Source organism: Caenorhabditis remanei, chromosome IV (genome assembly GCF_010183535.1).
Source record: "Caenorhabditis remanei strain PX506 chromosome IV, whole genome shotgun sequence".
Taxonomy (NCBI): Eukaryota; Metazoa; Nematoda; class Chromadorea; order Rhabditida; family Rhabditidae; genus Caenorhabditis; species Caenorhabditis remanei.
In genome coordinates, this window is record NC_071331.1 from 18,285,072 (window position 1) to 18,313,041 (window position 27,970).

The following is a 27,970-nucleotide window of genomic DNA, read 5'->3' on the forward strand; positions in this document are numbered from 1 at the left end:
ATGTCGAGTTGGCAGAAGAGTTCGAACACTATCGAGAGTGTCTGGAAAAAGTGGAACGAGAGATTGGAGAGGAGCAGAGAATCAAAGTAAGGGAAAAACACAGTTTTGATGACGGGAAGAAAGAGAAAAGGAACACGCATTTAACACTTTTTCTCTCGAATATTCATTCATCTATTCAGGTGGTTCACGCCATTCGAGGAGCTGATGTCATTCTGCCGTGTTTTACTTGGTGCGGTTTTAGTTTTGACGTTTTGAAACTGAGATAGTTTTGAAACTGAGATCGTTTTGAAACTGAGATAGTTTCGAAATGTCTCAGTTTCAGAACGTCTTCATCACCCTTGTTATTGTAGTGTCTCTCCGGAAGATGGAGTGGAAATCGACTCGACTTATAAGCCATCTGCTGGAACAGTTGGTAGATCAATGAATTATATGGTAGATTTTTTTAAAGAGGTAAGATTTGAATTCTAGGTCAACCTTTCCATATATTTTATTCAACTTTTTTTTAAATTTTCCAGAAATTTCTGCGCTCCTCATTCTCAATGCCCGATAAAGACCGCTGGAAATTTGACTGGGAATTCGCAATGATGGGTCGAATGTTCGTCCCGCTGTCCTCTATGCATTTCGATGCTTCCGAATCAATTTCTGATCGAATTCGAAGATTTACCTCGAAAGATGAGGCGGAATTCAAATTAGGTGATAGATATGAGTTGGTGCTGAAAAATGTGGATGCGAATAGCACGGGACACTATAGATGTATCAATCGGCATGGCAGAAATGTGATTTCGAATATGTACTTTTTGGAGGTTTCGAATATGAAAAAAATCGTAGCGCTAAATGGAACAATCGGGGTCGAGAAACTGCCATCAGTCCCATTGAAACCTGGAAAAGTGGAAAAAATGAAACTGAAATATACAGTGAAAGCCAGTGACTGGAGTAAATGTAGTTATTGTTCATCGGATCGTGGCGAGCAGACAAGACATATCAAGTGTTATATTCAGGTATGTATGTCCATCTGTGTGTCCACTTATCCCTAACTCTTTTTTTCAGCCCTTCACCAACATTGCTTCCCAAAAACTTCAATATCGATACCTCAGCCTTTATGATAAAATTCCATGCACATCCTCCTTGGTCCCTTTGGAAGTCCGGAAAAAGCTGAAAGAAATCGGAAATGATCAGATCTTTCTGGAGACTCGTCCTTGCTTTGAAGAGTGCACCGGAGCAGAGGAAATCAATCGAATCGTGAATAAATCTCAAGATTTGGGAGATATCAGAACATTGGATTACTTGCCAGGCGGGGAATTTGTGTTTGGAAATGTGCTGCCTAGACTTTTACCTCCAGTTGTTAGAAGAGTTCAAGTGAGTTATTAAAAAAAAAACAAAATTGTAAGCCCAATGCGAGGCTCGAACCCGCGACAACCAGATTAAGAGCACAGGTAAAGCGCGATGGATCCATTATGGATGAAACGCGGATCGCGCGCGGATGCTGTGGGTATGTCAGATGGATCCGTTATGGATCCATATGGATCCACGCGCGGGCGGCATCCATTTAGCACCCACGCGCGATCCGTGGTTTCTTTGATTCGATTGGGTTCATACCACCACATATTGTGGCTGTTTCGCATACAAGAGACTTATTCTTTTGCTACTATAAGTTTCTTATTGTGTGTATTGTGTTCTATCTATTGCTTTTTTCAAGTTCCGTTTTCCGTTCTCGTCCAACTCTGTTCGTCTACCAACTTTTCTCCGTTTCCACTCACTTTTCATCAAAAACAAATTATGGTTTCACTTTTATGTAATTTCAGTATACTATTCAATTTTTGTTTTTCAATTGCCAAAATGGTCCGTAGGTTTTTTAATCAATTTTACACAAAATGAGTTCAAGTAATACCCAAAAAGAATAATACTTCTATAGAGTAAAAGTCCCGATTTTTCGTTTCGGAACGACAGAGACTTACCAAATTACCTTTTATTCCACCTGCAAATGTATTTTATCATATCGTTCCGAAAAGAAAAATAGTGGAAACCTTTAATTTTTCTCATGAAAATAACCATAAATTTCCAAAAAAATGCTCAATGACATTACCGAGTTTTGGTGAAAAATAACAGAAATTCGTTTCGGCAATAGCTTAATTATTTTTTATTCAGTGAACCATAATTTATTTTCAACAAAAACTGTCAAAAAATTGGTGAAAACTCTGGAAAACGGAGAAAATTTCGGCAAACTCCTAAAAATAATTCGCCTCGATTTATTATAAACAACACGCAAAGCGGAATATCGGATTATCGTTGGAAAGTCAGATCAGGCGTGGATGGAATATGGATCCTATATGGATGCACGCGCGATCCACGGAAATTCGAGGGCGACCGACATCCTCCCCATCCATATTCCATCCGCGCGCGATCCGCGTTTTAAATGTGGACCCATTAGGGATCCTATGTGGATCCATATTCGATATGGACGCATATGGACCCACAATGGACCCATCGCGCTTTACCTGTGTCTACCGACTGAGCTAACCGGGCGACGAGAATCTAGGTTGACAAGGGCATACTTGTAACTAGTGGCATTGAAGACACTGGCGCCTGGGATCTTATCTTTTGGCACACATCTAATCACTTTCAGCTAGTTCTCTCCAATGACCCTCAAGTACTGTCCTGTCAAAAATTACTAGATTTGAATGCTGGCGTCCATTGGTTTAGTCTGAAAAACGGACCGATTCAACATACAAATATTGACGAGCTCTATGGGGAGAGAGCATACTTCGATGAGGACACTAATCTAGTGTTTCGGCAGTTTACAATGGAAGATGATGATGAATATTTGTGAGTTAACAGAGGGACATGTTTGGCTTTTTGTGTCTTGAAAATGGAATATTTAGATTCAGCGTGACAATAGCTTTCAGAAAAGTATAATCATGCCCCCATTCGGTGCAAGTTGGGTCCCACCACGAAAACTACAGTGTGCGCCTTTAAACAGGATTACTGTAGTTTTCGTGGTGTGACCCAACTGTAAGCAAGCATAGGCATGATTATACTTTTCTGAAAGCTCTCGACGAGCTGAGTCCATTTTTTCCGTCGACACACAGACAAACCCAAATATTTATGTTTTAGTTGCTACTCCTCCAACAATATCCTGATCGGAACGTTCCACATGAGAGTCGTCGAGAGTGACCAACACCATCAAGTCATCGAAGTCGTTCGTATTTTTGTGAAGTTCAGTGCATTCATTTTCATTTTCGCCCTTGTCGCAAGTCACTTGTACCGTTAAAATAAACTTTCTATTTTCTTTCGTCTTTTTTGTGTCTCCCTCCTTCTTTTCAACTTTGTTCTTTCTGCCATGGCAAACAGAAGAATAGGGAGACGGTGTGAAATGATCGGAAGGGTTGTAGGTTGTAGGTATGAACAGAAAATAGGTATGTCTGCGTCTCTCTTTCTCTCACTGACCAGATGGAAAGTAATTTTTGATTCGGGTTTAGTGGAGGAGGATGACAAATTTTTAGAAGGAAATTTGATGTCCTTGTACACTGTTTTTGGTAATCTTGTCATTTCTAAAAGGTCAATTTGAAAGTTTAATTTAAATTCGGATGATTGCTTTCTTGTGATTCGGACCTCAAATTTCTTTTTTTCACCTGTTTTTTTCAAGAAAATTGGTGAAGAATGAGAGTTTTTTTTAATGTCCTTGCTGAAAAACACTCTGAAATCTATTTTCCTACTCAAATATTTTTTTCCGAAGTTGATCTATGGGTTCAAACATTAGTTGAACTCTCCTGAATAAGCTCATAATTCAGTTTCTCTGAGATAACATTTCACGTGATTTTTCACTCTGAGAGACTCAAGTTTCTCACACATTTTCCCTTCTGATCTTGTTACTCTGCACTTGAAAGTTTCATTCGAACTTTAAAATGTTCTAGATGTTTTTCTCCCGATAGACTCAGTCTATGTCAGTATTCAGATGAAAATGATGATTTATAAAATTTATTTGTAGCGGTCATTGTTATTATCAGTTCGTCAAGTTTTATCTAAATACAACATATAAAACATTTCCCTTCTTTCTCTAATCCTCTTTTTCTTTTTTCTCAATACACTGGACAGTTCAAATTGTTTATTTCCTATTTCCAGGTAATGCGTGCCCCTCTCCTTCTCCTTCTTCTCTTTGCCACCTCATCATTATGCTTCAAAATTCTGGTCAGTGTTCCGAAGTTCGGTTACAGTCACATGAAGACAATGGGCAAGTTGGCAGATATTCTAGTGGAGAGTGGGCATGATGTGGTAGGCCAAATGAGAGAAATTAAATGAGGATTAATTGTTTGCAGACCTTTTTGATGCCAGTCGATGTACCGATCCCTCAAAATGGAACTGAACTTGCAAAGGTCGTTTTGGTGCCGCCAAGTGAGTAACTTGTTCTAGAATTGTTCCTAAAACTCTCTTCTTTCAGCCGATGAAGTCTCCCAAATCATGGAGACCTCCATGAAAAGTGGAGCCGTCGCAAACCTCTGGACTCACTCCGCCAACTCGAAACAAGGAATTATGTGGTCAACTGATATGATTGGCGCCGTTTCATATCATAACACCAAAAGTGAGTCTGTCTGTGTGTCCTCGTGTCCCTCCAATCCTAAATATAATTTCCAGGTATGATCAACAACAAGGCACTTGTTCAACAAATGAAAGATGAGAAATTCGACATTGGAATCACTGAACTCTTTGATTTCTCTGGCTTGGCATTTTTTGAAGTCATCGGTCTCAAAAACGTCATCGGAGCTCATACGACAAGTGTTTTCGAGGGGACTCTCATGGCTACTGGTGCCCCGATTCTTCCTTCTTTTGTACCCGGATCTCAGACTTTTACCGATGATAGTGGATCTATTTTATCTCGACTCAACAATCTATACATGACATATTGGTCCTATGAATTCCAGAATAAAATTCAAGGATTCGCTCAAAAAGCGCTAGATGAACATTACGGAAAGGCGAAGAGTCCGAAGATTTGGGTTGGGTTTTTGTCTTCATTTTGACCTAATTGTCATCTAATATATTTCAGAATCTTGTCAAAGACATCACTTGGTTCTTCGTAAACTCTGATCCAATCTTCGATTTTCCCAAACCACTCCCACCGAATATAATCGAAATTGCTGGAATTTCTGTATCAAAAATCCATCCACTGGACAAGGAATGGGATGAGATTCTCAACAAACGATCGAAAAATGTTCTTGTTTGTTTCGGATCAATCGCTTCGCCGACGACGATGCCAGAATCTGTGAAGAAGAGTATCGTGGACACTTTTGCTGCGTGAGTATCATTTTTCCTGGGTTCCAACATTTCCCGAACTTCTTCAGATTCCCCGACGTCACTTTCATCTGGAAATATGAAGATACTGAATCTGGACTGACCGCTCATCTCAACAATGTTGATATAGTCAAGTGGATGCCTCAAAATGATCTTTTGGGTGAGATAGGAAAAAAGGCAAAAACGTAAGCCCAATGCGGGGCTCGAACCCGCGACAACCAGATTAAGAGTCTGGTGCTCTACCGACTGAGCTAACCGGGCGGCGAGAATCTAGGTTGCGTAAGAAAAAGAAAAGAAGAAAAAAGAAGAAAGAAGAAGAAAGAAGAAGAAAGGGGGATGGCAAGTGGCTTGTCTGCGTCTCTCCACGTGGCACACACTATAGTTTCAAGAGGAAAATCATGACTTGGAAATGTTGAAAGCATCCCTGAGAAATCGTCCTTTTTTCAGCCGACAAACGAGTTTCACTATTCTGGACTCACGGAGGAATGGCAAGTCTAATGGAAAGTGCTCAAAAGGGAGTTCCACTCATCGTCGTTCCCATATTCGGAGATCAAATGAGAAATGCACAAATAGCGAAAAGACATGGAGGAGCTGTGATTTATGATAAAATGGAGTTAGGCAATTCGAAGAAATTAATTGGAGTTCTGAAAGAAGTGCTCGAAAATCCAGAATACAAAAAATCAGCTGATCTTCTCGCCCAGATTCTTGCCACGGATCGAGTGTCGCCTAAACAGAAAATAATTGATACCATTGAGTTGGCTGGAAGATTTGGACAAATGCCACGTTGGACTTCTGCTGGAAAAGAGTTTTCAATGCTGAAATATTTCAATTTAGATCTGGTTCTTCTTTTCATTTTTATTGTTTTTTCTGTGGTACTTTCGGTCTTTTTATTGATTAGAAGGGTTCTTGTGAAGCTTGGTTTCTCTGGAAAAAAGGAGAAATCGGAGTGAAAATTCACGAACAAATTATGAAGAGCTTTATATGGATTGTAACCAAACAACATAATGTATTATAAAAGTTGAGTTCATAAGCATTTGAAATGACCCGATTACGTAAGATAACTTAAAAATTAATACAATAATATTATTACTACAGCTTCGAACAAATATCCGTCCAAACATGCCTAATTTTCTCCAGCCCATGAGGTGATAAATGCCGATTTGTGGTAAAATACAGGAATCCTTTCTTGTCAAAATAGCGGAATGTTTTAGTGGAATTGTTATAGAATTCTGGTAGATAATCAACCATTTCACATTTTCCATTGCAGTCTTCAATCAACTGCTCATATCGCTTTCGTGCCATTTCATATTGATCGGGATGGACGAGGAAGTTCTGGAAGTTTAGGATTTAGCAACATGTCTCTATTTATTAATTGAATAATGCTTAAACCCTTTAGAGATGTCTTCCTCAAATTTCCTTCAAGCTTTTTCGAGTTCATCGATAATTTTGAATATTTCAGTCATAATATGTGAACCGATTCAAAACAATTGTTTAAAACTGTGACTAATTTTCTGGTTGCCTAGCTCACTATTAGTTCAGCTGCGTCATTTTCAGAGGCTCCAAAATTAACTATGCTCAACTTAAAAATACTAATGGGGCCCCCCACTCACATCAATATTTATCAGATCAATTCCGTTCTTCACCATTCTTGCCACTTTTCCTATAGAATCTACTACAATAGTTGGAATCGCGTGCATGATAAACAACTTCAATTTGATATTGGCTATAAATTTCAGCATTTGACCCTTCATGATTTGGTAGACTGGATCTTTATCGAATGTTGTGACGTTGTCGGGGAATGGGGCTCCAATCTCGACGTGTCTAGAAAAAAGACAGCTTTTTTGATTCTAGAATCGGAGTACCTGGTGAAATGAAAAGCATAATCTGGCTTCTCCTGTTCAATTCGAGTTGCAAAAATTGTGAAATTCGATTTGCATACATCTGATGCATAATTCCCACTAATATACAGCGGCTCGCAAGCTGAAATTTCTACGTCTTCTATTGAAAGTCTTGAGCCTGGTTCCCTACCATAAGCAGCTCCCTGCAAAATACTTTTCGCCTTGTATCCACACTCTTCATAAAATATTTTAGCATGGTTCGCAGTCCAACTGTTACCAAAAGTTACTATTTTGTACTTTCCATTTTTTGATAGACCCTGGAAGACTGTCTTGCATTCTTTTAACTTCAATGGTTCTCCTTACTGAATGGCTACACCACCCATATGGAGTATTCACGCTTTCGTAGGTACAAGACGGAGCGTAAAGATTATTCAGGTCGTTCTTGCTCCATAGATAGTTGAGATGAATGACATCGTCTAGAAATATTCTCAAAGGATTCTAGTCAATCAATAAATATCACTTACCAACTGTCATGTTCTCCGTGACATGATTTACATTTGTATAGTCTCTACCCATGTATTGAATCGTATCCCAAATATCGTCTTTATAAATTGCAATCACATTTGCAAAGAACAGAATCATCACAAGAACTCCCACATTTTTGGATGAAAGCTTGAGATACCATTTCTCAAAGAATTCAAAAGTGACAATCGCCAATCCTATCGATAATAGCAACGCAACGAATAATACTGAAACTGCAGTTTTGCAAACTTTTGGAAAGAGTTTTTCATCATACATAAGGTTCCTCCACTTGTGAGCTTCCAGTACGCATAAATTGGCCAGTGAATGAGATATAACGAGTACGAGAAATCTCCGATGTAGGTCAAACCCTTGGAAGAGAGAACCAAGTTACCCTCCGAGCAGAGTATAAGAAGACCGGAGCCGATGGTAACTATGGGTCTGTAAATATGGTTGTGTATTTTTTATTTTTCTACTCTTACCTGACAATTTTGGATTAAACCGTCCAAGGCAGAGCAGTGATGAGGAAGAGGGATCCCAATAAAATATAGGAAGATGCCACGTTTCCCTTGTTTTGTTTTCTAACATTTCCTTCTTCTTTTTCTTCGTTGGTTTCATCATTCACAGGTGAACCGCGATGGATCCTATATGTGAAAGTGTGCATATAGCGTCCTATATGTGTCCCTAAATGAAACGTGGACCGCGCGTGTGGCGTATATGTGCGGTCGTTTTTTCCTTGTACTGGCCGCGCGTGCATCCATATAGCATCCATATACGTTCCATATATGGTCCATATTTGAGCCTAGCGGCCGGCCGCCGCAACGACACTCCGGAATTACACGTGGGCGTGTTGTTTACCGTAAATCGACGCGACATTTTTTTCTATAAGTCCGGGCCCATTTTCTTCGTTTCTCGAAGTTTTTCAGCGAATTTCTTCATTCTTTTTGCTGAAAACAGATAATGGCAAACTTTAAAAGTAAAAATAAAGATATTTAAATTTGCGGAAATTTCTTTTTTCAATAGAAAACTTGTCGTTTTCTCAAGAAACTTTGGGATATACTTTTTGTTGAGAAGTTCGGTTCTTGTGTTTTTCTTTTCTTCGGTATGATAAGAAATTATATTTTTCAGATGGAATTAAAGGTAAGAAGGTAAGTATTTGCCATACCGAAGTAAAGTCAAAATATCGGACTTCGAATGTCATCGACGGGTATAGCTTCTTTCAAAGTTCAAGAAAAGCTCGAAAATCGTTTTACAACCGTCAAACTAACTTATCATTTTTTATATAAATCGTGTGGAGTTTTAAATTTTTCACGAAGTATTGCCATTATCTGCTATAAAAAGAAAGAACTTCGAGAAAAATGGAGAAAATGTACAAGTTCGAGAAATGGAAAGTGAACAAGTTGAAAAAGGAAAAGTAAAACAACATTATAGCATTATATAACAATCACAACAATGAATTAGGCCTTTCTAGTGTTTCATACACAATAATCAACCAAATACGGTTGGTAGAATTAATCCTGATATGCGATCCATATACGATCCATATGCGGCACACGTTTTCGGCCGACCGCGCGTGGATCCATATGGACACATATAGGACACAACGCTGATTCTTTCTAGCTGCATATACGCCACCGCGCGATCACATATAGGATCCACAGCGGTTCACCTGTGTTTTCCCCTCTATTTTCTAAAATGAACTGAATATTTGCATTGTCATATATTTGCATATTCACTCCTCCTTCTTCAGACATCAAAAAAGAATATTTCCGGTTCTTACTTGAGTTCTGCGACATTGGAAGGCCATAAAGATATAACATCATTCCTGGAATATAACATTCGGGGAGTGATTCCCAGTTGAGCTGTTACCTATCAAAAACTGCCAAATTCTTGCGAACACACTATTAAAGGATATTGTATCGGAGGTTGTATAACAGAAAATGAACGACAAGAAACCTTAAATTTCCAATAATGTTTTGATAATTTGGCAACGCACCTACCCAAAATTCCGTAATAACCGTAGTGATAGTTTACTGGGATCTTGGTCGTCAACAAGAAAATAAACGGGACCAAAAAGTAAAATTGAATTTCTACGGACAGCGACCAAGTATGAGTGAAGATGTCAATGGCAACGGATAACTGAGAATCAAATTGAATTAGTAAGAACTGTATAGATTTTGTTGCTTACCATTTGAAAATAATTTTCCTGATCCGATTTAGCTCGGTTCGAAACGAAAAGTAGTGCATATTTTGCAGATTCTTGGTTGGTCTCAAAAGCAGAACTAGAGAAAAATAAATAGAGACAAATTAGAGAAACAAAGAGAACAAGTAGGTATAATGGAAGAATTCTCTTGAATCTTCTGGTATAAAATGTAGTGATCAATGAAAGAGATGGGAGGTTTTCAGCGCGTTTTAACAACATACACATCAAGAATCCAGATAGAACGAAGAATCTGGAATTAATAGAGCAGCTTTCATTTCGTATAACTCTAGAAACTTACTGATCAACTCCGAGATAACCATTTGGACAGTATTTCGGGAAGAAATGAAATCCAAGTACAACTATTATAGCACATGCTCGGATACCTTGAAGATCCAGTCGCTTAGATGGTTTCGGTTGATTCATTTACCTGGAAAAATGATAAAAATGACAGAAATGTACGATCTTTAGTATCAAAAAAAAGGAGAAATGATTTCTTGAACTATTTGTAAAGCTTGGGTAAACATGATTAACCAAAAGATAAACTACTGAGTCACACAGTAACATAAAAACACCTGCTTTCTTATTTCCAAATAGATATAACAAAAATGCTTCCTGAAAGTTCTACGCAGGAAGGATAAACTAAAAAACAACAGTTTTTGAGAAAAACTTGAAAAATAGGACATGTCAAGAGTTTAACTCTAAAAATTCTGTGAGTTAAGAAAAAATTGGAAGAGGTTGAGCCCGGCCGCAGAAAATGTGCTCAAAATTATATTTTATTTTATATTTTATTTGAAACGAAGGATTATGATATCGGACACCCACAATATCAGTAAGGAAGAGGAAAATGAAAAATCAGAAGACCATCATTTCACAATTGTTTATTTAGCTCTTCGATGCATGCATGCATTGTTTCTTATCGTTTCTTCCTTATACACAAATTGTTTTCTTTTTATTTCCATTACTATCTATTGTTTCTGATTCTAACGATCTCTAGAAACTTGACTGAAATAAATGAAAACGAAGAATAGAAAAAGAGTTAGGCACCTGAAAAGTAATAACTGAAATAAATAACATTTACAACGTCACATGTATAACCAAAACAACAATGTTCAATACTCAAAAACCGAACAGAAACACGAACAGAAAATGAAATGAATAACAACAACAACAACAGGAACTACAATTTAGTACAAATATCAGTCCAAATATGCCTAATTTTTTCGATTCCGTGAGGTGAGAAATGTTGATCCGCAGTCCAGTAAAGGAAGCCTTTGTCATCAAAATATCGGAATGTTTTGGTAGAATTGTTATAGAATTCCGGTAGATAATCAATCATCTCACACTTTCCATTGCAGTCTTTCATCAATTGCTCATAACGTCTTCTGGCCATTTCATAGCCATGCGGACGGAGAATCATTTTCTGAAATTGTTTGTTGTTTGCACATTGAATGTCACAACATGTTCACAAGAAACGTGCTTTCCCATTATTTTTTTTTCACGAAGTCAAAAAAATCATTTCTTACCTCAAGCTCCACTCGACTCGTTCCATTCTTCAACCTCTCCGCTACTTTCCCTAACTGATTGGGCAATACACTCGGTATCGCGTGAACTAAATATAATTTGTATTTGATATTTGCAATAAACTTCAGCATCTGTGTCTTCATCATTTGATATATCGGATCTTTATCAAATGTTGTCACATTTTTCGGGAATCCATTCCCAATTGAAATGTGTCTTGTAAAATGAAACGCGATATCCGGTTTCTCCTCAGTTATCCGTGTCACAAAAGTTGTGAAGTTTCCCAGACATTTATCTTTAGTTGAGGGAAGATACAACGGCTCACACGCTGAAAATCATTACATTATTTGGAATCCAGATACCTGTAACCATACCGTAAGCAGCTCCTTGCAGTATACTCTTTGCTTTATAACCACACTCTTGATAAAATAGTTTTGCGTGATTTGCAGTCCAACTGTTACCAAATGTCATAATTCTGTATTTCCCTCGTCTTGATAGTCCCTGAAAGTGAGTCTCTTCAACTTTTTCTCTGTTAAGTAGCACTCACTGTATGCCTGCACCAACCATAGGGAGTTTTTATGCTCTCATACTCACAAGATGGATCATAAAGGTTTTTCAGATCGTTCACACTCCATCGGTGATTGAGATAGATTGCGTCGTCTGAAACCGCGAATTCATTTTATTCTGAATTCAGATGTTGACCTACCAACTGTCATGTTCTCCGTGACATCATCCAGGTTACTGTAGTTCCTTCCAATGGTACGAATGTGATCATATATGTCATCCTTATGAATTGTAACTATGTTCACAAAAACCAGAACGACAACTAAGATTCCAACACTTGTAGAGGACAGTTTCAGATAACACTTTTCAAATGTTTCGAATGTGATTATGGCAAGTGCAACTGATGTTAAAAGAGCGGTGATAAGCACTGGAATTTTTTAACAATTTCGGACTACAATCTTGTTGATCACTTACAGTACTCATTTCCTTCACAAGTCAACTTCCAATATGCATAGATTGGCCAATGAATCAAGTAGAGCGAAAAAGAAATATCTCCAATGTAGGTCAATAGTTTGTTTGACAATATCCAATTGTCTTCCGATGTCAGCATGAGTAATCCGGTGCCGATGGTGACGGCTGGTCTATAATAGGAACGAATCTAATGTCATTAAATTTTCAGTGCATACCTGACAACATCAGCTGGTATAGCAAAGGGAAATGCAGTAATCACCAATAGAAAACAAAGAAGAAGATATGAAAACATTTCCGAAAATCTCATACAAACTCCAGCACTTTCATTCGAAATGACAATTCCGAATTCCAGTTCGTCGTCTTCCAACTCATCATCGGCATCTTCAAGAAGTAACTTCAAGTCTTCAATATCTTTCTCTCCTTCCTCTACTTTCAACACTTGATACTCTGCTTTTCCGGAGTCTTGGGTGATTGGAACACCGAGAAGATAAACGAGCATTCCTATCAAAAACTGCCAAATTCTCGCGAAAACACTATTGAATGAAACTATTTCAGAAGATGTGTAAGAGAAAAGAATTGACAATAAACCTGAAATAAGTATTCATAATTTTTGAGGAACCCTTGATTGACCTACCCATTAAGATATAGTACCCATATTGGATCTTTCTTGGCAACCTTGAGGCAAGAAGAAAAATGAATGGAACCAGAAAGTAGAACTGAATTTCCACAGACAAAGACCATGTATGCGTGAAGATATCAATTCCAGTGTTGAGCTGAATTTATGAAAATTGAACACTTGATATTATGAAACGACTTACCATCAAAAAATAATCTTCTTGATCAGTTTTCGGTCGATTTGAAACGAAAAGAAGTGCATGTTCAGCAGATGACTGGTTACTTTCGATTGCAGTTTCAGGGAAATAATTATAGAGGAAAATCATAGAAACGAGTATGACAAGAAGGTATAACGGTAAAATTCTTTTGAAACGTTTTGAATAGAATATTGTGACCAATGAGCAGGCGGCTTGGTTTTCAGCTCGTTTCAATAACATACACATTAGAAATCCGGATAGGACGAAGAATCTGGAATCATTCGATGTTTTCTCTATAAATTGAATCAATAAAACTTACTGATCAACTCCAAGATATCCATTTGGACAGTATTTCGGGAAGAAATGAAATCCAAGTACCACTATAATAGCGCATGCTCGGATACCTTGAAGATCCAGTCGCTTAGATGGTTTCGGTTGATTCATTTACCTGGTAAAAGATAAAATGAAATGTATGGTGTTTAGTATCAAAAAAAAAAAAAATTATTTTTTGTTTTACTATTTGTATAGCTCGTGTGAACATGAGAACAATGAAAATTACATTGAGGAAATCTGAATATTCAAAGAAGACGGATGATCAAAAAGAGAATCAAGGAAGAATAACATGCGAATTTTCTCATCACGGCAAACCTAGACCTTGTCAAAATATCGGTGTCATCTGTATTATATTGTTTCAAGGCTCGTTCCTTATCTTCAAGTTTGTTTAGAAGTGAGTCATGCACTACAGAATACTTCACTTCCTTTTCGAAATAAACTCTCGACACAAACCAGGGTCGTGCTGTTCTGGGACGATTGTGTTGCGGTATTGAAGCGCACGTAATGCAGAAAAGTTGCTTTCGTGCTGATTTGGCACTGCTAAAACTAGGTCCATGCCTTCTATGCTTTACTTTATTGCAACAAATATAAATACAACTACATCTTATGTATACATATAAAACTAAAGTACATATTTACGAAAAACAAACAAAAAGCAAATATATTAGCTCGGCACAGTTCTTACAACTGCGCTTCACCGAAATGCCCTCGAATAATGTCACTTTTTTTCTGATTCTCTCAATTTTGCACACAATTTTCTTCGATCGGTAGAGCGCGGTTGTAAGAAGGAAGCGTGCCGTGCTAATACTATAGTTTATGATTATTTTCTAATGCAGCTATAAATGTTGAGTGCCTGATGCGGGCTTCTGCCAAGATAAATACATGAAAATATCTTAAACTCCTCTTACTTCAAAGTGAATTGTGGTTTCTTCTTATCAATGCTTCTTGTAAAGTAGCAATGACATAAATCACACGTTAATAAAGTAGGAATTGATAACAGTAGAATCAGACTACACCTCAAGAATGACCGAAAAATGACGTTCAGTCACACCCAAACTTGCAGACCCACCCTTCGTATCTATGTACATTCTATCAGCTGGGAACTCCCTTCTTAATCGTTTCGTTTCAAAATACTAGAAATCTGATGTAAACTTTATAAAAGAAGTTGAAGACTACAATTTTCTACAAATATCAGTCCAGAGATGTCTGATGTGCTCAATACCATGAGGTGATAAATGAGAAGGCATTGTCCAATACGAGAATCCTCTCTCATCAAAATATCGAAATGTTTTAGTTGCGTTGTTATAGAATTCCGGTAGATAATCAATCATCTCACATCTTCCTTTACAATCCTTGATTAGTTGTGCATGTCGACTCCTTGCCATTTCATACCCGTCATGACGTACTAACTTTTTCTGAAAAACAGAATAATGGGACCCTTCGATAAAATATTCACTTACATCAATATTAACTAGATTTGTATTATTTTTCAAAAGCCCAACAATTTTCAAAATGTATCTACTGTCCACTTGAGGAATGGAGTCAAGAATGTATAATTTGTATTTTATATTTGGTAGGAACTTCAGCATTTGTTCTTTCATTGTTTGATAAACTTTATCATTTTTGAAACTCTTCACTCCTTTTGGCCAAGGATCTCCAATAGACTTGAATCTGTAAAGAACAAAAACATTGTTAATTAAGAATGAAGTTATATGATCTCACCTAGTAATAATGAACGCGTAATCTGGTTTTTCTTTCTTGACACGTTCCTGGAAGTCTGTTAGATTAGCTTTGCAAATATCAGTTTGACCAGTAGCGTAGAGTGGTTCACATGCTGAAAATTTGTTTAAATAATTAACAGATTTCAGTTCATATTTACCAAAAGCGGATCCTTGCATGATACTCTTTGCTTTAGATGAACACTCCTGGTAGAACATTTTTCCATGATTAGCTGCCCAACTGTTCCCAATTATAGCCAGTTTGTATACATTTGTGGAAGATAATTTTAAGTACCATTTCTCATATGTTTCATAGGTGATGATTGCGAGGATGACAGATCCAACGAGAGCAGAGATCAATACTGAAATGAACTCAATTAGGACACAGTCACAGCCTGGAATCCTAACAAAATGTGTCTCCATCGCACGTGAGCTTCCAATATGCATAGATTGGCCAATGAATGAGATATAAAGAATAGGAAATATCTCCGATGTAGGTCAAAACTCTATTCGATAGAATAATATTATCTTCAGTGAAGAGCATCAACAATCCCGTACCTACTGTGATGACTGGCCTAAATAAAACTTCAGTGGGGAATTCATCCTGCTAGATCAAACCTTATAGCCAAAGCTGGAAGTTTATGCGGATATGCAGTGACACTTATCAAAAACGCCAACAAGACAAATACAGCATGTTGGGAGAATATGGTAGATGCTGAATTACTCTCCTCTTCTATCATGTGCTGTTGGCACTCTAGCTCTTCTTCTTCATCTCCTTCGTTTGCAAGAACTTGATATTGGAACTGAGGTTTTGAGACGCCTAGGAGGTACACAACCATTCCTAAAACCAAAAACAAAACTCCTGATTTAATAGTTTGCCACGAACCTATCAAAAACTGCCAAATTCTTGCATAAACACTGTTGAAAGCTAATGTTGGTGGCAGTGTATTGTAATAGACAAAGGAAATAAACCCAATGGTTCCATAGTATCCTAACTGGAACTTCTCGGGAACCTTAACGGCGAAGAGAAAAATGAATGGGACGAGAAAGTAGAATTGAATTTCCACAGATAAAGACCATGTATGGGTGAAGATGTCGACTGCAATGGCTAGCTGGAAATTTATAAAGGAAGATTAAAGAGAAATATGGAAAGTGGCTCACCAGTTGAAAATAGTCTTCTTGTGTGGTTTTAGGCCTGTTTGATACAAAAAGTAGTGCTTGAATCGCACTCTCTTGATTGGTCTCGATTGAGGTACTTGGGAAAAATAAATAGAGGCAAATCATGGAAATAAAGATGATGAGGAGGTACAACGGGAGAATTCTCTTGAATCGCTTGGAATAGAACAAAGTGATCAGATAGCATGTCGATTGATTTTCAGCTCGTTTTAATAACATACACATTAAGAATCCAGAAAGGACGAAGAATCTGAAACTTAAACGCTTTGTGAATACAAAAACAGTAAAAACTAACTGATCCACACCAAGATACCCATTCGGACAGAATTCTGGGAAGAAGTGAAAACCAAGCACCAAGAGAATCGCAATACCACGAATACCTTGTAGGTCTAATCTTTTCGGCTTTTGCCGGTCCATTTACCTAAATAAAAACATTTGAGAAGTGAAAAAGTTAACCACTGAAAAACAAAAGAAAAGAACAAAACTGTGTCGAGTTTTTGGAAGATTGCAGAAAAGAAGTTTATTATTCTTGCGGAAACTTTATGATTCAACAGGAAACCCCGAAAAATGATCATTGAGGTTAAAAGTACAATATTGAGGAAAATGGAAGCATTGTCAGGAAAACCCAAAAATACGATCTAGAATTGTTTACAGATATGTTCGATTCTATTAGGAGATACATGAGAAGGCATTGTCCAATACGAGAATCCTCTCTCATCAAAATATCGAAATGTTTTAGTTGCGTTGTTATAGAATTCCGGTAGGTAATCAATCATCTCTCATTTCCCTTTACAGTCCTTGATTAGTTGTGCATGTCGACTCCTTGCCATTTCATACGTCATGACGTGCTAACTTTTTCTGAAAACAAAATAATTAGACCCTTCGATAAAATGTTTGCTAACAGCAATATCAACTACATAGGTGTGTACTATTTTTCAAAAGTCCAACAATTTTCAAAATGTATCTACTGTCCACTTGAGGAATGGAGTCAAGAATGTATAATTTGTATTTTATATTCGGTAGGAATTTTAGCATTTGTTCTTTCATTGTTTGATAAACTTTATCATTTTTGAAACTCTTCACTCCTTTTGGCCACTGTAGAAGAGTTTCGCTTAATCATATCGAGGGAAGTAGCATTGTTCATATCACACATCAATGACTTTATCAGTTAGTTTTTTTCTTGATAATGAAGTTCTGGAAAGACAAGTCGTATATTGTTGTCGAATAATCCGATTGCATGTTGCCTTGTAATCACGAATTTGTCGAACTCATATAAGATATCTTTAAGAACCATGCTGCGCGAAAATCATTTATTAATTCAATTATTGACACCTGATTTGTTTCAAACAATATAAATGAGCAGTACAACGTAACAGTTTAAAAAAACTACAACTTTTTACAAATATCAGTCCAAAGATGTCTGATATGTTCAATACCATGAGGAGACAAATGTGAAGGAGTTGTCCAATACGAGAAACCTCTTTCATCGAAATATCGGAATGTTTTGGTTTCTTCATTGTAGAATTCTGGTACGTAGTCCACCATTACGCACTTTCCTTTACAGTCTTTCACCAGCTGGGCATGCCGTTTTCGTGCCATTTCGTATTCATGAGGCCTCACGAGCATGTTCTGAACAAATTGATAATGGTTTGTGTGTTATTATCACTAGCTCACATCTATGATGACTGGATCGGTCTCATTTTTTATCAATGGAGCAATTTTCGAAATGGCTCCTCGATTGATACGTGGAAGAGCATCAAGAATATACAGTTTGTATTTTATATTTGAGATGAACTTCAGCATTTGTTCTTTCATCGTTTGATAAATTGGATCATCCTTGTAACTTTTTACTTTGTCTGGCCATGGTGCTCCGATTGACATGTATCTGACGAAAAATTAAGGTTTCCATTTGAACTATTTTCAAATGATTACCTGGTGAATATAAATGCGTAATCTGGTTTTTCTTTACGAATTCGTTCTTCGAAATCGGTGAAATTTGCTTTACACATTTTACTCTGAGCACTGGGGTAGAGTGGCTCACATCCTGAAAAAAACGGCTCTTTATGATTTAACGGGGGTTTTAAGAATTAACGGGGGTTTTAAAAATAGACGGGGGTTTTAAGAATAGACGGGGGTTTAAAGAATAGACGGGGGTTTTGAGAATAAACGGGGGTTTTTGACAAGTTCTATTTACTTGTACTAAGAAAATCCCAAAATGGTCAGAAATGACTACACTCCCTCCAGAATACATTTTTTTCATAAGCTTTTCCAATTTTTTTGGTTTTTTTAAATTTTTTTTCTGCATTTTCTTATTTACTTATCTATTTTGTACGTCGCATTGTTTTTTGATCAGAGAAGTGTAATAATTGATCTCCTTCTTCTTTTGCTCTACATTTGAAATCGACGAAACGGCGATGTTTCGGGCGAAATATAATCGGGATCATATGGTAGATCGTCCAACTGTTTGGGTTTTTGGATTGCTGGAAAGGAAGACTAATATGGTAGATTCGATAACCCTGCTGCCCATAATCAGACATAATCTGAAACCTGGTATGATTTCTGAAAAAATAAGAGATTTTTGCAAGAACAACGATTATCAGCGATAGGGGCTTTGTTCAAGGAGGGAATGAAGAGCGCGAACATTGAAAAACGTCTTGACATTCCATCAGCATCAGTACGATGTTGGTCACCTTCAAAAAGGATGGAAGTCTCTAAGAAAGGAAAAAAATCCGGCCCACCAGCAACAGGCAACACTTGTAGGACTCGAGAAATAATCAAAAGAAAAAAATCTCCCGCAATTATGATATAAGAGGTTGTAAATTTCAAAAAAAAAAGTTTTGAAGTGAAAACGCAAAGTTTTAAAGAAAAACTGTAGTGATTATACTTTGTTTCTAGAACATTATATTCCTTCTACTCCAAATTATAGTCAAAAGGCACTTCGACCTCAAGTCCCGACCGGTCCACGCTCCCCATATCGCGGAATCCCTCCAAAGACATCTGCTAGAAATTGGTGAGCTTCCAGATTTACTAGGAAAAAGGTTAATAGAGCTAAGACTGAAGCTTCTGAGTCGGGCACCGACCCAGAAGAAGTCGAGTCACTAGGGAGATTTACCGGTAAATTCCGGCGATAAATTAAACAGGGCACGTGAAAGGTCAGATGACGTGTAAAAATATTTGGAATTTTTCACACGTAGAAATAAATCCAAAAGTATTAATTTCATTCTATTTACCGGTAATTAACCGGTAATTTTTGGTAAAATTTACCGAAACGTTCTGGAAATTCACACTGCTAGGAATCTGGGATATTCTTCTGTATGCGGCCCAGCCATCGCTGATAATCGTTGTTCTTGCAAAAATCTCTTATTTTTTCAGAAATCATACCAGGTTTCAGATTATGTCTGATTATGGGCAGCAGGGTTATCGAATCTACCATATTAGTCTTCCTTTCCAGCAATCCAAAAACCCAAACAGTTGGACGATCTACCATATGATCCCGATTATATTTCGCCCGAAACATCGCCGTTTCGTCGATTTCAAATGTAGAGCAAAAGAAGAAGGAGATCAATTATTACACTTCTCTGATCAAAAAACAATGCGACGTACAAAATAGATAAGTAAATAAGAAAATGCAGAAAAAAAATAAAAAAAACCAAAAAAATTGGAAAAGCTTATGAAAAAAATGTATTCTGGAGGGAGTGTAGTCATTTCTGACCATTTTGGGATTTTCTTAGTACAAGTAAATAGAACTTGTCAAAAACCCCCGTTTATTCTCAAAACCCCCGTCTATTCTTAAAACCCCCGTCTATTCTTAAAACCCCCGTCTATTTTTAAAACCCCCGTTAATTCTTAAAACCCCCGTTAAATCATAAAGAGCCAAAAAAACTCGATAAGAAAAAACTACTGTGATGATTCCACTTACCGAATGCCGATCCTTGCATAATACTCTTTGCTTTAGATGAGCATTCCTGATAGAACATTCTGGCGTGGTTCGCAGTCCAACTGTTACCAATTGTAGCAAATTTGTACTTCCCGGTTTTGGAGAGACCCTGAATCGTTATTTATTTTTTTCAGAATTACTAATATCATTCAATCTTTTACCGTATGCCTGCACCATCCAAGTGGCGTCTTTGGATTCTCGTAAACACATGTTGGATCAAAGAGATTTCTATTGTCATTGACACTCCATCTGTGGTTCAGACGTTCCGCGTCGTCTGGAATTTACTGTTAAAACTCTATTTTTTTAATTATGTCCTTACCAACTGTCATATCATCCGTCACATTATCCAGACTCGAGAAGTTCCTTTCCATGCTATCAATATGATCCGTGATTTCATCTTTGTTGATGACAACAACATTTAAGAAAAACAAAACGACAACAATGAGTCCAATACTCGTTGAAGACAGTTTCAGATACCATTTCTCATATGTTTCGTAAGTGATGATGGCAAGAATTACAGATGAAGCAAGAGCAGAGATCAATACTGAAATAAATTAAATAAGAAGAGAGTCACGAGACCTTGTGCTCTAACAGTATTTGTTTCCATCACATGTGAGTTTCCAATATGCATAGATAGGCCAATGAATGAGATATAAAGAATATGAGATATCTCCGATGTAGGTCAAAACTTTGTTTGACAAGATCAAATTATCTTCGGAGATCAGCATGAGAAAGCCAGTTCCCATTGTGACAAGCGGTCTGTAGAAAAGAAATTGAAAGTCCAACAATCACAATCTAACTCACCTGACCACCGTAGCCGGCAATGTCAAAGGGAACAAGTTGATACAAATCAAACAGATCAAAGAAACAAATGCAGCTGGCTGTGAGTATTTCAGAAACATTGAAAATCTCTCATTCGGACAACATTCCACTTCTTGGCTCTCTTCATCTCCGAGTAACTGTTTGCACTCTGGTTCCCCTTCTTCTTCGTTAATGAGAACTTGGTATTGGAATTGGGATTTTGAGATACCAAGAAGATATACTACCATTCCTGTAATTTTTGCTAGAATCTCTTTGAATCTTTATGAAAAAACTCACCTATCAAAAACTGCCAAATCCTCGCAAAGACACTGTTGAAGGCTACTGTAGCTGGAGATGAATAGAAATGTACAAATGAAATGAACCCGATGATTCCATAGTATCCATATCGGAACTTTTCCGGAATCTTTGTTGCAATCATAAAAATGAATGGAACCAAGAAGTAAAATTGAATTTCCACGGATAAAGACCATGTATGAGTGAAGATGTCAACAGCGATGGATAACTGTAAATATGAAAGTTTTGAGGTCGATCTGATTTTACTTACCAATTGAAAATAATCTTCTTGTACTGTTTTCGGCCTATTTGAGACAAAAAGCAGTGCGTGAATAGCAGATTCTTGATTAGTTTCAATGGCCGTGTCCGGGAAGAAATTGTAAAGACAAATCATGGCAATGAAGATTATAAGTAGGTACAAAGGCAAAATTCTCTTGAATCGTTTTGAATAAAACAAGCTGACCAGGGAACAAGGCGATTGATTTTCAGCTCTTTTTAGTAACATACACATCAAGAATCCAGAGAGAACAAAGAATCTGGAATAATATGCTATGTATGTTCAAGGGAACGAAGAAACTTACTGATCGACTCCGAGATATCCATTTGGACAGAATTCTGGGTAAAAATGGAATCCAAGTACCACAATAATAGCAAGAGCACGGATGCCCTGCAGGTCTAATCGTTTGGATGGTTTTGGCTTCGGTGGCTCCATTAACCTGAAGAAAAAACTGAAATTGAAACCCTAGAATTGTGTGGGATGAGAGAAATCCGAGTCAATAAACTTGCAAAAATTGGAAAATGAAACTTGTAAAACTATAATCTGACACTGATGCGTTCATACCATGCTGCACAAACACAGGTGAAACAAGGCAGACGTGGACGAGAAAAAGGGAACAATACACAATGTAAACGACTCTTCGTTCATAAATTGTGGGCTCGCTTCACCAGAAAAGAGCTTGCATTTTGAATGAAAAGCTAGTACGTACTTGAGACCTTCTTGTTACAAATCGTTTCCAGGTAACCAGCATTTCAGAATTTCTCTAGGTTGAACTCTTGGTATTTTTTGTAAAAAGCTGTTCAAACAAGACATGCCAAAAAGGATTTGTTTGGCAATCAATCGGAAATTGGGGGAGGTTTGCAGGGATGGTATGATCCATTGCAAAATCAAAATGCTGAAAGTTGTATCCGGGTGTCTAAGGTGGTGCTCTTTCACAACCTGCTTTGACAAAATTCTCGAATTTATAGTTGGTCCTTCTGGGTTTGCATCGTGTCATAATAATATTTGCAGCTATGTGTTGAATGAGATATTTTAAATTTCAGAAGTTTATATTTTTTCACCTTTTCAACATACCGCCCAATCCAGAATTTACAGTTTAAATTTCTACTTGAAAACCACGAAAAATGGATGAGTTGGAACTCACGGCAAAAATAACAATTTTTTTCTGTCCAGATTTCTCAAATTGAAAAATCTGCTCCAAAATAAACTTCACGTGAAAATTTTTCTTTTTTCAGATCTTCAATATTGGTCCAGAATTTTCAACTTGGAAAATCTGCTATCCAGTTTTTATATTTTAATAAATCTGCTCTGTCAAAATTGGGGTGGTCCAAATATTTTTGAATTTTTGAAATTTTTCTTCAAGTTTCTGAACTTTTGAAATTTCAACCGTCTTATTATCGAAATAAAAAAGTTCCGACATTTTTTATTTCGATAATATATCTCTCTGATAATCCCCTGACATATCGCTTCCTGTTCTCTGAGCTCAAAAAAGCCACCCAGTTTTTTGTGCAAAACCAGAGGAACTAACTTGATTCTTCTAATTTAATTTCTTCGAATAAGTCATACGTTAACACAGATTTAATTTAGTACGTTGTATTGTGATCTGGAAGAATTTCTAGAGAGGGTCAAACACAATGTTTGATCTCTCATTGGACATTGATGACATATTGAAGTTTTTTAAGACCGGGAAAGGTGGAACGCAGTTCTGATAGAAAAAATCTGAAAAAGTCTGAAAACAGCTCATTTCACTTCATTAAATCACACAAGGTTGGAGAGATCTTATCAATTAGGAGAGATCAGATAATACATAGAATAAAAAGGCGATTTTATTCTTTTTACTCATTTTCCTCCCGAACGAATCGTGTGAATCGATTCAGTGTACTCTCCGAGACCTGTGGGTCGATGCTTCTGAAATATCTGATAATTAATTAACTCGTCTCTGAAAACGTCCACTTACCTGAAAGCCGAAAGAAGTCGTTGCCTGAAGAAGTTTGCCTCGTGACCACGCGAGTATTGGTGCTCGGGCAATTGAGCTTCAACGCCTGCAAAGTCGACACTTGACCGTGGGAATATTTATGGTATTGTGGGACATCTTAGAACCTATATAACCCCCTCTCAACCTAAGAAATTTCACCACCCGTGTTTTCAATCGAAAGGACATTTCACTCATCTAATCAGCTCTCATCATGTCAAATATTTTCGTGTCGGATCGAAAAATCGAGCTATCAGCTAAATGTTTTCGTGTCGCCTCGACGAAAGGACATAAAAGTCAACATCCTACTGTACCGGAGACTATAAAATTCAACATTACTCATGGATTTCCAAAGATTCCAAAGAGTTTCTGGCTTTCATTCGAAGCAACCATGTCGAGAAATACGGTAAGTCTTTATTTTTGGTTAGGAATCTACTGTATTGAACCTTCCTTTTCTCATTACTCACCATCGACAGTCCATGCAGTGGCAATGCCCATAAGGACAAAGAACAGAGTGATCAGTCGGAAGAGCATTGTTGTTCGACGACGAGTTAATCCAAATCTGAAAATACTTCTCCTTGAAACCTCAATGTCCATTTACAATTCCATTCAATTTGAGAGTGTATACAACGTGAAACGGATTAAATGCGAAAGAAAGACAACAATAGTTTTACGACGTCAGGTGTATCCTTGGGGAACTCGGTCACAATTTTGTTTTCGTAATCTTTTTGGAATCAGAGATGGGTCCCGATGGACCATGGTGCTACAGTAATCTCTTCTGAAAGTTCACGTGATGGTCACGTGCCATCTACTCATCCAGCAGCCGCAGCTATTATTGGTTCAGTACCTCCTCGAATATCTCTGAACTCTTACAAGAACCGTCAACTTGTGAGGGGATTCTCTTTTTATTTGAAATGACGATTGATCAGACCAATGCCCATTGCACACGGAAATAGTATACGATTCGAGGAGATCGCAGACAGAGAACCTCTTGAACAAATCGCAATGCTCGGGGGGTAAGATGAGCAAAAAGGCGGACGAAACGGAGCGAAAAAGATGAAAAGAGCTTTTCGGAATTGGGAAAAAAGGGAGAGAAATTGATACAGTCAAGAGTGAAATTTTGTTTTGTGGTGGTGAGGAGGAGATCCTATCAAGTTTTTTTGAGATTAAAACCTTTTTCAAAAAAAAAACTATTTTTTATTACCTTATGTCTCCTAATCTTTATGACTTTTCCAGCGTGTCATCATGTCGGTTATGCGAACCAGAACCCTCCAAGAGGTGTTCGAAGAGTCGAAACTGGTGATTTCCCAACTGACAGAAGAGGAAATTTACGAGTTCAAAGAAGCATTTCAGCTTTTTGACAAGGTAAGAATGATTCTTAAATTCTAACAAAACTATTCAGACATTCATATGATGAGCGGTCTGTCAGAAAAAGAAAAGAAAACAAGGAAACATATATGAGTCACCGAGAACAAGAAACAATATTAATGAGTGTCATTTTTCAGGACGGAAACGGCACAATTTCGATCAAGGAACTGGGTGTTGCGATGAGAGCTCTGGGACAGAATCCGACGGAACAAGTAAGGGCTACTGTATTGTAGATTACTGTACACTGAAAGATGATAAGGCTTGTCAAGATTACTGTAGAAACTCATTAATTTCAGCAAATGATGGAAATCATCCATGACGTCGACCTTGATGGAAACGGTCAAGTCGAGTTCCCAGAGTTTTGTGTTATGATGAAAAGGTAAGTGAGAATGAAAGTATATATAACTCTCCCCTCTCTTTTTATATCCCCAAACGAATAGAAATACGAGAAAAGGCGCATGAAAAAAAAAGGGGGCGGCGTCCAATTTCTAGGCAACAGAAGCTGAGAAGTGCTGTCTGAAGAGGGGGTTCTTGGATAGTAGTAGTAGTTGTTGTGAGGAGTTGAGAATAAATGAAAATGAGTGACATAGTGGTTGGTAGGAAAGGGGAGAAACGTCATTTGGAGAAGATTTTGAAACAGAAATAAATTGAAAAAGGGAAAGGGGGATTAATGATGGGGAACTATGGAATAGAAAAACGGAGAAGGAAAGATTGAACGGATTGACCGGAACCTGAATAGCAGGTAATAAGGAAGAAATTCTTGAGGACGCTTCAAAACTGGGACACTTTGAAACTTGATGCAAAAAATAGGGACTGAAAATTCGAAGGTCACCTGTCTGTTGGGTGGTTAAGATCCAACAGTTTGGGATTCCTGAACAAGACTTTTTTGCAAAATGAATGGTTTCGAAACTACGGTCTTACTAGGCAAGGTGACCGTGGAATTATGAGACGTGACCTATATCATCGGAAAGCTGAGAAAACGGTTATTCCGAAAATCTATTCAGTTTTTGCCCTCGATGCCTGCTATTCGAGAGAAATAAAGTCAAAGTTCGGAAACATAGAGAATTATTACCTTTTTAACACGTGAAAATTGCAAAAAAAAATCACAAAAAATTGTCAGTTTTGGCAATAATTTGTCATTTTTCGAAAATTTGATCTTGTTTTTCTTGAACACCAGGCCTTGAGGGCAAAAACTGAATATATATATATATTTGGAATCAGCATTGTCTCAGCTTTCCGATGATATAGGTCACGTCCAATAAGGGGATGCTCATAGAATATGTCATCTCAATAGCATTCTAGATAAAAATTTATGGAATTTTAGTGTCTTAGAACCCGTACTGAGTGAGTAAGAAGCCACATGAGCCGCGAAAAGTTGAGTAAACTCCTGAGGAAATATCTGGAAGACAGATCTGGAAGACATATCTGGAAGACAGATCTGGAAGATATATCTGGAAGACAGATTTAGGTCTCCGGATGTTTTCACACAATTTTTGTCAATACGAGACCAGATATGGCAGATGTCACCTGGCTAGAAAAAAACCTGTGACTTCGTTGTTTGACCTGCTCACTCGAAAGCTTCTCTCTTTGCAACATAAAACACCTAGAATAGAAAACTTCCTCTTAACTCCTACCTCTTTACTCGAATCTCATGAATGTTTCAAAAGATATGCAAAACGTTTTCACACTCACAAGAAACGTCACCTGAGATAGATTAATTCAAGCGTTATGGGGATGAGAAAAGAATAAATTATACAAAATGTTTGAAAACAAAACTATTTCTGGTTTCACCCCCTCCGGCTCATTGAACTTTTTTATGAGCAATCGTAAAAAAGAGTAAAGAGAATTAGGAGGTGACGCAAACTTTTTTTGAAGTACTTTTGAGAAAAGGATACGCATGAAAAGGGGAACGGATGGGGGTGTCCGTTTGGGAATTCGACAATTAGAAAACGAACTTTTGGTGCCAAGAAGGAGAAGGTGTAAATATTATTAGTGGGTGCTAGGCTGGCACGGTGCCAGGTTGAATTCCCAACGGCCCCATAAACCGCTTATCCAAACAGATGTCAACACAAAATTCTGATTCATTTCCAGAATCATGAAGGAAACCGACTCGGAAATGATTCGCGAGGCATTCAAAATCTTCGATCGCGACGGAAATGGAGTCATCACTGCGAATGAGTTCAAGTTGTTCATGGTATGTGTGGTTAGACTTGTCATCTCCAGAGGGACTCAAATGATCATCAATGTCTGTTTCAGATTAACATGGGCATGTGTTTCGATGAGTCCGAAGTGGAGGAAATGATGAATGAGGTGGATTGTGATGGTAAGTGAATTAAAAAAGGGATCAGGGGGACAAGTGAATGACGTGGTGAAGGAAGTTCTGAAAGTGGATTGATGTAATGTAGTAGAGGTATATCCCTGAAGAAAAGAGCGTGGATTTCGAGATTAAGTTTTGGAAAGAAAGTATAGTAATCTGATCAAACGGTTTGAGGGAACTGAAAAAATAAACTTGTTTCGCACGATTCTCATAGTTTAACACGGGGGGATAACTTTCAATGGAACATTTAGCGAGAGCGAGCTTTTTCGAATTTTCGCAGAATTTAGTCATGATTATACTTTTCTGAAAGCTTACGGCGAGCTGAACCTGAAAGTATAAGAATTTAAAAATTTGAGCACTAACGAAGTGGGTTACGGTAGTTTGAAACATTTCGGTATTTTCGGAAATTTTCGAAATTCTGTAACTTTCTTATTTCTCGGTATTTTCTGAAGATTTTTGGCTCAAATTCTGGGGAATGGAGTGGGCTTGTCAGGAAAAATACTACTGGTACAAATTTTTGAATTTTACATACTTCTCACCACGGAATGATAAAATTGTCCGGTTTCATCATTTTCGAGTTGATTTAAATATCTGGACAAATGGTTTTACAGACAGACAGACACCGTCAG

At 37.5% G+C, this 27,970-nt stretch overlaps 8 protein-coding genes across 8 annotated transcripts; 3 read left to right on the forward strand and 5 right to left on the reverse strand.

Moving 5' to 3' along the window:
- GCK72_015066 (uncharacterized protein) lies at window positions 1-3,268 on the forward strand (the record flags this gene model as incomplete). Its single annotated transcript, XM_053730605.1, has 6 exons — window positions 1-86; window positions 351-450; window positions 516-998; window positions 1,048-1,356; window positions 2,624-2,823; window positions 3,112-3,268. 6 exons carry the CDS (start codon window positions 1-3, stop codon window positions 3,266-3,268), a joined length of 1,335 nt encoding a protein of 444 aa, XP_053585377.1.
- Window positions 3,269-4,122: 854 nt separating this feature from the next.
- GCK72_015067 (uncharacterized protein) lies at window positions 4,123-6,233 on the forward strand (the record flags this gene model as incomplete). The annotated part of the gene is made up of 7 exons (XM_053730606.1): window positions 4,123-4,269; window positions 4,314-4,389; window positions 4,436-4,576; window positions 4,630-4,988; window positions 5,039-5,286; window positions 5,334-5,443; window positions 5,731-6,233. 7 exons carry the CDS (start codon window positions 4,123-4,125, stop codon window positions 6,231-6,233), a joined length of 1,584 nt encoding a protein of 527 aa, XP_053585378.1.
- A 139-nt stretch (window positions 6,234-6,372) lies between these two features.
- GCK72_015068 (uncharacterized protein) lies at window positions 6,373-10,266 on the reverse strand (the record flags this gene model as incomplete). The annotated part of the gene is made up of 7 exons (XM_053730607.1): window positions 6,373-6,615; window positions 6,894-7,104; window positions 7,251-7,438; window positions 7,485-7,597; window positions 7,646-7,870; window positions 7,918-8,081; window positions 10,142-10,266. 7 exons carry the CDS (start codon window positions 10,264-10,266, stop codon window positions 6,373-6,375), a joined length of 1,269 nt encoding a protein of 422 aa, XP_053585379.1.
- A 754-nt stretch (window positions 10,267-11,020) lies between these two features.
- GCK72_015069 (uncharacterized protein) lies at window positions 11,021-13,592 on the reverse strand (the record flags this gene model as incomplete). Its single annotated transcript, XM_053730608.1, has 10 exons — window positions 11,021-11,263; window positions 11,367-11,689; window positions 11,736-11,862; window positions 11,909-12,021; window positions 12,068-12,292; window positions 12,340-12,506; window positions 12,552-12,924; window positions 12,971-13,109; window positions 13,155-13,419; window positions 13,468-13,592. 10 exons carry the CDS (start codon window positions 13,590-13,592, stop codon window positions 11,021-11,023), a joined length of 2,100 nt encoding a protein of 699 aa, XP_053585380.1.
- A 1,061-nt stretch (window positions 13,593-14,653) lies between these two features.
- GCK72_015070 (uncharacterized protein) lies at window positions 14,654-16,792 on the reverse strand (the record flags this gene model as incomplete). Its single annotated transcript, XM_053730609.1, has 9 exons — window positions 14,654-14,896; window positions 14,942-15,152; window positions 15,204-15,315; window positions 15,361-15,561; window positions 15,608-15,774; window positions 15,818-16,040; window positions 16,086-16,311; window positions 16,361-16,625; window positions 16,671-16,792. 9 exons carry the CDS (start codon window positions 16,790-16,792, stop codon window positions 14,654-14,656), a joined length of 1,770 nt encoding a protein of 589 aa, XP_053585381.1.
- Window positions 16,793-17,761: 969 nt separating this feature from the next.
- Window positions 17,762-22,119, reverse strand: GCK72_015071 (uncharacterized protein; the record flags this gene model as incomplete). The annotated part of the gene is made up of 11 exons (XM_053730610.1): window positions 17,762-18,004; window positions 18,050-18,260; window positions 18,308-18,419; window positions 20,295-20,421; window positions 20,474-20,586; window positions 20,632-20,856; window positions 20,905-21,071; window positions 21,117-21,363; window positions 21,411-21,636; window positions 21,679-21,943; window positions 21,989-22,119. The coding sequence occupies 11 exons, from the start codon at window positions 22,117-22,119 to the stop codon at window positions 17,762-17,764; spliced, it is 2,067 nt and encodes a 688-aa protein (XP_053585382.1).
- Window positions 22,120-23,519: 1,400 nt separating this feature from the next.
- Window positions 23,520-24,190, reverse strand: GCK72_015072 (uncharacterized protein; the record flags this gene model as incomplete). Its single annotated transcript, XM_053730611.1, has 3 exons — window positions 23,520-23,592; window positions 23,642-23,726; window positions 24,124-24,190. The coding sequence occupies 3 exons, from the start codon at window positions 24,188-24,190 to the stop codon at window positions 23,520-23,522; spliced, it is 225 nt and encodes a 74-aa protein (XP_053585383.1).
- Window positions 23,871-27,355, forward strand: GCK72_015073 (uncharacterized protein; the record flags this gene model as incomplete). The annotated part of the gene is made up of 6 exons (XM_003108463.2): window positions 23,871-24,062; window positions 24,893-25,021; window positions 25,162-25,236; window positions 25,321-25,403; window positions 27,116-27,218; window positions 27,281-27,355. 6 exons carry the CDS (start codon window positions 23,871-23,873, stop codon window positions 27,353-27,355), a joined length of 657 nt encoding a protein of 218 aa, XP_003108511.2.
- Between the last annotated feature and the right edge of the window lie 615 nt (window positions 27,356-27,970).